This window comes from Manis pentadactyla, chromosome 19 (assembly GCF_030020395.1).
Source record: "Manis pentadactyla isolate mManPen7 chromosome 19, mManPen7.hap1, whole genome shotgun sequence".
NCBI lineage: Eukaryota > Metazoa > Chordata > Mammalia > Pholidota > Manidae > Manis > Manis pentadactyla.
Window position 1 is genome coordinate 1,888,325 of NC_080037.1, and position 10,527 is coordinate 1,898,851.

Here is a 10,527-nt window from a genome sequence, read left to right on the forward strand (position 1 = left end):
GGGCCTCCTTTTAATAAAGCTTATTTTGTGTCACAGGTAATTTTAGAAATGTAGGAGTGATAATGTAACATATGCTCTTCCTCCCTTTCATCCAGCACCTGGTAACGGACCCCCTACAGTTCACACACAGGGGACCCCATGTGAAGGATACACGCAAGCAGCTTCCAGTCTAATTGCAGGATGGGGTGGGCAGCGCAGACAGGCCGGTGAGCAACTTCAATACAAACTGGTCAGTTTCAGGTTAAAGGCGAGCTCAAGATGCCGCAGGGCCACGAAGGAGGTATGGCGGTTACTACGAAGAAGATTAATATTTCGAGATCTCTTCTTCTCAGATTAGTTCTCGGAATTGAAGTGACACCCAGCAGACCAACCGCAGGGGGCACAGTTAGTAGACTCAGGTCTTGGCTAAAGAATTCAAACATCCAGTCAGTCATGTACACTATTTGGTCGAAACCCCTTGGCATCACGCAGTGCCACCTTAGATAATGTGGTAAGTCAGCAAGATGTGTGCACCCACCCTTTTCCATGTGCCACGTGAGATGACACTTGGGCCCAAGAAGTACTTGGAAGCCGCAAATACAGAGCTCAGTCGGAAACCGTTCCTTTTATCTTCTGTGTCTTACCCTTTAGGACACCAATGTTTTTTTCTTGGTGTTTAAGAGCAGTTTTGAAAATAACTGTGGGCAAATAGCAATGAGAAAGGGTAGGTGAACCCACCTTTTGCGAGGAGGCAGCCTTTAGGGGCTTCCGCTCAGGCTCACTAGCTATATGGCCGGAAGCGAGCAGTTCCCCACCAGCTGTTTTCAGTCCCCATTGGGGGCATTTGATATTGCTCAACCCCTTAGGACTACACAGCAAGGGGCACTTTCTCCTGCCTTGAAGCCACCAGGACATGGTCCACTCTTACCAGCCTCAAACAGAGCTGGATGTAAACAGCATCAGTTACTAGGATGGTCAAGTCACCAACATGAATCAGATCAGCAACTCGAGAACCTGAGAGAACTTGAGTCTGGGGTGTTGAGGGACCAGATGAATGTTGAATTAAAACTTTACCCAAATTGCGATTATAGTCTAGAAATGTTCCAGGAGACAGTGTTTGGGTGTTAAAAGCTCACTGGCACAAAAGCACGCCTGGGTGGACAGCTGGGGAGGGACAGTCACAGAATCGCTGCAGGGCAGCAGGACCATTGATTTTTATTTGACTGAAGTACCTTTGCACCAAAATCCTAAGCTTTGCTACCTTGACAAGCGAAAGAACTGCCGAGGCCTGTGTTTTTCCTGGCTTAGTAGATCAAGTGAAATGCAGAAGGCAAGAGAATCTGCTCTAGATCAGACTTGAGCGGAGCCATTCCTTGAGTCGTGGACGCTCAGGACGGGAGCCCAGTGGCAGGTGGGTTATTTTCTCCCTTTTTCTGTAAATAGAGCTGCATCAAGAAGACAGGTTGAAATAGGTCCTGAGTTGTTGCCATTACCACTGTGACTCCGGTTTAGAGAACCCTTTCAAGCTTGAAGCTAAGAATGGTGAATATGGTTTTCATGCCTGCTACGCGCTGGCCAAAACCCCTCGCGTGATGGATCCCATCAGCGGAAGGTACCGTTGGGACGGAAACAGGACGAAAGTGACACAGCACCTTTCCCAGTATGCAGTGAACAGACTTCGGGACTCTTCTTAGTAATAAATATTTATTAATTAGAGCATCTAAATGAATAGAAAGGAATGAAAAATAAAAATACAAGGAAATCACTTGACTCAGGCAGCACCTTCCAAGAAGTGAATGGAGTCGAATCAGTGCATGAGTTTGTAGAGGGCAGGAGTGGGCCGCCGGGGCGGGTGCGAGGGCTGGGCGGCCGCTACCCGGTCAGGGTCACGGCTGTATGGGTGGGCTGGGAGGCGCCCGTAGGCTTGGTCTGCTTCACGTTCCTCCTGGCAGAGTTGTTCACAGTTTTAATCGCTTTTTTCACCCACTCGACTTGTGGATCAGCACAGACTTTAAGGCCACGTTTGGTAATAAATCTACAAAGAAAAGAAAAGACAACGTCAGTCACATCCTCCCAGCCTTGGGACCGGGAGTTGAGATCAGACCAGATGTAAGAGATCTGGTCAGAAATTCCTGGATGAAAGAGCCTTTCAGAGCCGGGAGACCTCAGATGGAAACCTCTGTCCTGCGATCTGTTCTAGCAGAAAGGGGAAGTGTCTCCAGAGAACAGCCCGCCCCTTGGTCCACGAGAAGCCCGGGCTCCTTTTCCCAGCAGGGCTCCTAAACCTCGCAGCGAGCCTGGACAGGTGGGGTCCCCACTGCAGTGACCACAGGTCTCCCTTTTCAAGTCTAAACACTCTCAGCTTCTGGACCCGAGGTGATTTATCTTAACTTCTTCAGGTAAAGTTGCGACTGTGTGCTGGGAAAAGAGGCTATTCTGACAACAATCCTGGAAAGAGAAGGTACGTAGCCTAGTTTTTGACACATTTCCTTGAGATGTGGCAGCTGATAAGAGCCAGCACCCTCCTCTATTCCAACACGCCAGAGGGCAAGGAAGAGGGGGATTCCAGCCCCACCACGTCCAACCTCAGCCCCAGGACAAGTCCAACCTCAGCCCCAGGACAAAGCAGCATACTCGTGTGGCTCCCAGTTACCCTCCTGCTAAGCTGAATAAGAAAGGAGCATGATAGTCTTTATTTGGGTGCCAAATGTTTGCATTAATCATTATTTGGTGCTTCACAAAGACAGGGGCAAATGGGAAAACCAAGGGGCTGCTGGTGAAGTGGCTCATCCCCCCTGGGGAAGGCAGCGTGTCTGTGGGCTGTGTCCCACCTCTGTTCCCTCTGGCCCAGCGCTGGGGAGACACTCACATGACTGCCTTCATGGAGCCCTCCTTGATGGTGTAGGTCTTGATGTGTTTGATTGGCAGCCGCCGGGTTGTTAGACTCACACAGATGCTCTTTTCTAGGACTTCACTCCCCACACCTGGTGAAGAAAATGAGACGGACAAGCAAAAATAAAGTGTAATGTCAAATAGCATAAATGTCAGGGCGTGACAAATAACAAGAGAGATGTGATAAAGGGTCGTGGGAGGAAGGAGACACCAGAGGCAGGGCGGGCAGTTGGTTTTGACGGAACGCATGACGGTGTGCTCATTTTAAAAGATAAAATATGAGCTGTGCTAAGGGCGTCATCTCTGAAGGGCTCGTCCTCAATAACGTGGCCCACAGGAGATGAACTTTTCAGCTTAGGAACCACCTTACACTGGGGAACAGAAAATAACTTGGGGGAGTCAATAACATCAAGGGTTTGGCAAAATCTAATCAAGAGTTCTAAGCACGGGTTTTCTCCGAGCTGAAGAAAAATATTCAGCCGAAGCATCTGAAGCCACGTGTGATGATGCAGTTTGATCCAGGGCGTTGCTGGTATATGAAGGCTTTTGGAAAACATGAAACTAACAGGTGCCCCCCTAACGCGGCTCTGCCCCTCTCTTTCCCTTCCTCCCCTGGCATTGGTCTGCAGGTGCCTACCCACCATCTCTGCCTGTTTACCCCTGATGCTGGATGCCTCTGAGCCCAGCAACAGAGGGAAACCTGCTTAACTCTCTGTTTCTCCCAAGACGGAAGAAACAGTGTTTCTCTAACATGGACCCAGGACCCAGAGAATCCTGCTGGACGCCGACCCCCATACGCTTGCCCCATTCTCAGTCGTCTCTGTGGGTCTCTGTTATCTGTGAGGGTATCCCCTCCACTCACACTGTGGGTTGAGTAGAACCAGAGATTCCTGGGTGGTTATTCTAAGGAGCTTTGCCCCGTGGGACGCGTAAGGCCATCGATGTAGGATCCTGGGGCCCAGGCCCTGGTCTGCAGTGTATCCGCCGTTTCCCCTGCCCACCCTGGGTTTCTGCCAAACACCACACCTATCATCACCCCCACATTGCAGCACGTGGCCTCAGGTAAAATCTTACACTCTGTTGTGTCATCGACACTTTTTATCTTGCACACAATTTCAGGGAGCTCCAGACTTTGCCCTCTCTATGCACGGACACCCCTGGGGATCCGTGGTGAGGCTCAGATATTCTAACCTGAGTAATACATCTACAGATTAGGAGGTGGAAAGGGGAGTCAACGAAGCCATTAATTATACTAAAGGATATTCTCTCGTGTTGTCAGAGCCACAAGGAGAAACAAACTCCAACTAATTGGGGGGAAAAAATGATCCTTTAAGAAATATGTGTTGGATGTTTGGATAAGGCTCAGCATAGCCAAGTCACATCTGGGTATGTCTGGCGGTTTACTGACTGCACATAGGCATTGATCTGTTAGCACTTCTAAACTCAAGAAATCTATTGTAAATGGGAACAACATTCCTGGCAGCAATAATAGACTCCCCTACAAACTTGAAGGTAGTATTGATTTCCTGGGTATGAAGGTATGAGTTTCCAGTCGTTTTTTAATAGAAAGTATTGATTTGTCCTTTGGAACACACACCTTCTAGCTCATTCTCACATTATCACTGGACTCTTGACAACTTGGAGAATTTATCGATATTAAACAAACAAAAGCTATAAAGGTACACACAATCATCCCCACCTTTCCACAGCTAATATTCATCAAGAAATTACTGCTTGTGAGGAAATCTGACAAGTGATCATGAGATGTATTTCATTTTAATGAGAGTATCTGTTATTATAGTCAACTTCTACATACATAAGAATGGCTCTAAGAGGTTAAGAAATTTACCCCAAATCACTCAGTCATGAAAAGGAGGAGCCCAGACTCTCACGGAGTTCCCTCTGTCTTCAGAAGCTACAAGGTCCCCAGGACCCACAGCGATGGCTCGCATCTCATAGCTGGGAGTCTGAGCTTACCTTGGGGAAGGCAGTTCCCTCCCATCAAACCCGAGTCACAACCAACTGCGTGCCCCTCTGCCCGGGTCTCTGCTCCTTGTCTCGCAAACAGCCTTTGCACTTACCTTCCACGGTGCATGCGGTGAGACAGCAGGTCCCAAGCAAGACCAGGATGAGCAGTCTCATGGCTGACATCCCCTGGGCTGTGTAGAAGGGAGGTGAGCCCCAGCCCCTCTCAGGCCCCTTTTATGCCTCCGCTGGTCAGCATGCTTCCTGTGCTAAGAGGGGGCTTTCGAGGTGGGTGTGGGACCACGGAAACTCTTTGCAACGCTGATGCTTTCTCGCGTGAATAAAAAAGCTCCTTTGCCCCCACACCTTGTGGCCTTTTCCCCTTCTCCTGTGGTTAACGTGTCAGTGAAACCAAATGCATGCACAAAAGAAAGGTGGTTGCCTCATCTCCTGCCACCACTGAAATTCAAATCTTCCACTGCACTCTGCCAAGGCCCAGAGGCCGGGGACAGTGCACAGGAAATGAGGAGGGGGTGGTGGCCACTATGGTCCAGCTCTCTCCTGCCTGCCACACGTAACATCCGCTGTACGTGAGGCACCCAGCACCACACACCACGTACCCCTGATGCCTTCAAGCCTATAATGTAGGATCTCAATAAATAATTATTAATTGAATAAATGAGTATAACCTAACTTTCTTATAATTTTATTCCTTTTTTTGAAGATCCAAAAACAGGAGCCCTTTTCCATTAAACGTGGAGCTCGCTGTTTACACTGATACTGTCCTAGGATGGCAAGAATATAGGGCGGAAAAAGGTCAAAGGATACAGACACTGGAATAGACCTGAAAAGGGATACAGCCAAACCACCATTTTTTTTACAAATGGGAAAACAAACTACAGTTCCGGGCACCACCACGAAGCTCCTGCAGACTGTCACATGTCAGCAGGGCTCAGGGAACGTCAGAAAAGGGCCGACCCTACAGTGCACCTTGGGAGATCCGCGCAATTCCAGCCCCTCCACTTCCTGCTCTTTGTTACACGTTTCCTTATTTACTGTATGTTAACATCTTTCATAACGAGCCATAAATGTAAAGCTGAGTTAATGTAAATTTCCCACTGACACCTGTAGAAGTTGTATGTTCTCCTTTGTTGCGTCGCTGCACCTACTATTTACCTTGCACTTCTCTTTATGGCCTTTTGGGTCTCAACCAAGGGTCTGTAGCCATGAGAGTCGCCACACACCTGTTACCACCTCTGCTTTCCCACAGCCCGCCCTTCTTTCTGCTCTTGTGCCTTCTCTGTCCTTCTTTTATATTATTCCTGCTGCATCAATTTCCTAAATCCTGGCATTTTTATTTCCCATTAGGATAGCCAAGTCCATTAATGCCTGAGTTTACCATCGCGCCAAAGATGGACTCATCCCCCTCTGACAGTCAGGCAATCACGTGTTTCATAGGATCTACGGATATTTCTCTAGCACCTGGATTTTTCTCTGAAAGCCAACATAAATTTGCCAAGGGTAATTACTTTTGCATAACTGACAAGAAAGGAGCTTAAAAGCTGGGTGAACTTTGCTTATTTTGTGTTTAAAATGTTAGTGTGAGGAAATGCAAACCCTTTTAGTAACCATTCCTAGAATGAATATAAACAAAGCAGTTCAAATAAGTTACAGGGCACCTTAGGCATTTCTGGTAGGAACCTCCCACCCAAAATAAAGTGCACATATAGAAATTCAAGAAAGCAACCATCAAAATGGAGAAGATACTTTTCTCCTCCCAGTGGGGAGGAGAGGATGAGTAATTTCTTTGGGCGTTACACCTGCAGGGGTGTCAGCCATCGAGCAGTATTACCATGATGTGAGGCGGACATGCGCCACAGTGGTGGCACAGGGCTTCCCACATCTATGGAAGCTCCCATATCCCTGTCCTTTCCTCAGGGTAGAATACAGATTTCCATTTCCAACCCATTACCAGCATTTGGCTTAGACTGAACCAATGAAACCAACTCTACAAGTTTGGACTTGGAAGAAATCAATAGAAGGGAGAAGTCTCTGCATGGAATCCCTCTCTGGGGTGAATTTTATGATTGTGGACAAAAGCCATGGAGTTTCATTTGTTCTTAATTAATTGTCTTTATTTTTTTTAAGTGGTTTTAGGTTCATAGCAAAATTGAGCAGAAAACACCGAGTTCCCACACCCCTCACCCCACACATGCACCCCCTTCCCTCACCATCAGCATCCCCATTAGAGCAGGTGAACCCACACTGAACATGCAACAACCCAGGGAACACAGTTCACATTAGGACACACTCTTCACATTGTATAGCCTGCGTTTCGATAAATGCGCGCACCCTTATAGCTTCACGCAGAACATGTTCACCACCCTAAAATCACCTGTGCTCCATCTGTCCACCCCTCCTTCCCTCTGACCTTCTGGGACCCTAATAGTTCTTGAAACTCCCTAATGAGGTTTGAGGTTGAGTATCTTCTGATATGCTTATTTGCCATCTGTGTGTCTTCTTTGGTGAGGTGTCTGTGCAGATCATTTGCCCAGGTTACTTAATTGTTTTGTTTGTTTTCCTTCTGCTGAGCTTTAAGAGTTCTGTATGTCTTGGATATGGTCCTTGATCAGATGTATCTTTTGAAAATATTTCCTTTCATTTTGTGGCCTCAATTCTTGTTCCCTTTGCAGTGTCCTTCACAGAACAGAAGTTTTTAAATTTAAAGAAACCAACTTAATTTTTTCTTTTAAGGAGAAGGCAAGTATCTGCAACATCTCCAAACCCAATATTACCTAGATTTTCTCCCACATCATGTTTCATGAGCTTGATAGTTTTGCATTTTACATTTAGGTCTATGAAACATTTTGAGTTAATTTTTTACATGCAAAACATGTAAAGTCTGTGTCTTGATTATTTTGCTTTGAATGTGGATGTCTAGTTGTCCCAGACCATTTGTTGAGAAGAACATCCTTTCTCCAAAGAATTGCCTTACAGCCCGTTGTCAAAGATCATTTGACTATATTTGTGCGGCTCCATTTCTGGACTATCTATCTACTTTTTTGCACTGATATCATTGTCTCTTCCATTGGCAATGCCACTTTATCCTGATTATCATAGTCATGGAGTTTTCAGAAGTTGCCACAGTAGATGCCCTAGAGAGTGTGCCCCACATGGTACCCAAGATTCAAGCTTGTGTCTCTGACAAGTGTTGTGAGAACCCACCAGCAGGCAGACCCGCAGTGTAATTTGGGAACTATTCCTGATTAAAGCGTGTTCTGTGGCTTGGAACTAAGGACTCAGTGGCAAGGATGACCTCCATAGACAGCCTCCTGAATGCTTTTGATGGGAAGTTGCCAAATGTAGTGAGCCCTTTATTTACTTTCTTGAGGCACTATGGTTTTGAGGAAAGAAAGGGGACCTAAAGTCAACAGACTTGGGCCGAAGTCTTGGCTTTTCAGTGGCTGACTATGTCATGCTGAAATTACCTAACTTTCCTGAATCTGTTTATTCTTCTGAAAATGGGGATAATTTCTGTCTCATTGGGTTGTTTTAGAGGAATAGGTGATGTTAATCAAAAGCACTTAACAGATAATAGTGAATAAACCCTTAATTGATACTATGTGCATTTTCTATCTGACAGGCATAGGAGGACCTTCTTACTCCAAAGTGCCTAAAAGAGAGAGTGAGGCTCTCCACTTGACTGGATGCACCAGCTTAGGAACAGTGATGACAAGACCGGAAATAATGAAGCATTTTAAGGAAATACAAGCACTTTCAGTAGGAGTAAGCCGAATCATTTTAGTAGCAGCAGCTCTATGATTTAACGACTAAATATTAGTATAACAATCCAATTCAACGAGAGAAAGGATCGGTGTACCTTGTGACGAAGGTGGGCCCAGAGAAGTTGCATGTTTAGTCTGGATATTACTGTAAGAATTCTCTCCATCTGTCCTTGCTAGTTAGGGATGATGTCACAGCAAATGTGGTATTGGTATGACGTCACAGTAGAGGTGGTATTCGTATGACTTCACAGCAGAGGTCGTATTGGTAGAAATAAAGATCAAGTTTCATGGTCTACTCATTTCCATTGAGAATGATTTTATTTTCTCCTTTCAAATGAGCAGCTTAATTAATGAATATTAATTGTTGAAAATAGTTCAAAAAACAGAGATTACTGCTCCTAGTGTTTCAGTGTCTACCTTTCCAGAATATTTCCTATGCATTTAGGTACAGATAGAAAGATGACAAAAATGAGACTATATTATATATACTACTGTTTCTCAGCCTGTTTTCTTTCCAACTAAATATATTCATGAAAATACTCCAGGTCTGCAAATAAAGAACTGGATCATTTTTAATGGCTGCAGATAATCTCTTAGATGTTTGTAACAAAATGTATTTAATCTCCTATTGATGGACATTTAGATAATTTTGGCAGAGAGGAAGTTGTTACCAAGACTACAGGAAGCATCCTTTCCCATATGTATTTGTGCCATTGTCCAATCATTCCTTTAGGCAAATTCCCAGGAACACAGCTCCTGGGTTAAATAAATGATACCCACTGGTTTCTTAGGTCACCCACATGTGTGAAGGAGCGTCATACTCCCAGAACCCACCTCAGTGAAAAGGAATAAAAGCCAGCCCCTGGTGGTTTCTGATAAAGCAGATAAAACAGTAGACGTGAGCCTATTAAGAGCACTAGCCCTACTGCTGAAGCCAGTTCTTCATCCTGGGGGCGCAGCAAAGAGGCTGCCGGCAGAGTGTGGGGAGGCAAATCACCCACCACCCTCCATCAGCTCCCTCCGCCTCCCCCAGGATGCACACGTGGCCCTCACACACGGTGTGGCCCACAGTGGGTCTATGTGGTTTATTGAAAGTAACCAGAACTGCAGTGAAATTTCCTCACCCGTGACGATGCACACATTCAAACCACTGTTCCTTAGACTCCGACCATCACCAGAGGCGAAACTTAGTCATGCAGAACAAATTCTCTCCGGCGCCTGCTTGCCCTCTCTCGTGGGTGACCCATATTCCTTTTCTCAATTTACCTGCTCCCTCGTGTCTCCACAAACAAGAATGAAGCTTAGACAACTGATGTTAAACAATCTGCTCAAAGCAAAGATTTGCTTTTTGAAAAGACAGAGGGCGAGGGAATCAGGGAATGCGCTTCCCCTTGGCACGGGAGTGGGTAAACATGAGGATTTGATGGTTTCTTTTTACTATAAAAGTCCTACACCTAAACCCTCAAGAAAACATAGCAGCCCTCAAATACAAAAGAAAATATCACCCTGATGTTTACTCTTCACTGCCAAAAATTGGTACAGAAAGGGCAGTGCACATAGAATCACCCTGGGGCGTCACAAGGACAGATTTCTATCCCCACATCCCACAGGAGCAAATACCCTTGTGGGCAGCTTATAAAAGACGAGGAGTTTTCATTTGAGCATACCCTGGAGTTCTGTGACAAGAAAACTTGTACAATGTGTGCCCAGGAAGATAATAACCGTGCACACCACAGAACTCAAGCATGAGTGTATTCTTCTTCACCAGGAAAAGCCTAGGAATGTTTGGACCATGGCAAAAAGAACCACAGAGAGGTAAACTGATCTCTACCTATTGGCAAGGGACCGCCTGTAATTCATGTGCTCCACCGATCGGTCTGGGCTGAGTGGGAGGAAGGCGCCAGAG

At 46.0% G+C, this 10,527-nt stretch overlaps 1 protein-coding gene across 1 annotated transcript; it reads right to left on the reverse strand.

The window, feature by feature from the left end:
- Window positions 1–1,653: 1,653 nt before the first annotated feature.
- LOC118919935 (lymphotactin-like) lies at window positions 1,654–5,047 on the reverse strand. Its single transcript, XM_036900371.2, has 3 exons — window positions 4,953–5,047; window positions 2,849–2,963; window positions 1,654–2,014 (listed from the first exon to the last, which is right to left on the reverse strand). Exons 1-3 carry the CDS (start codon window positions 5,020–5,022, stop codon window positions 1,852–1,854), a joined length of 348 nt encoding a protein of 115 aa, XP_036756266.1. The 5' UTR covers window positions 5,023–5,047; the 3' UTR covers window positions 1,654–1,851.
- Between the last annotated feature and the right edge of the window lie 5,480 nt (window positions 5,048–10,527).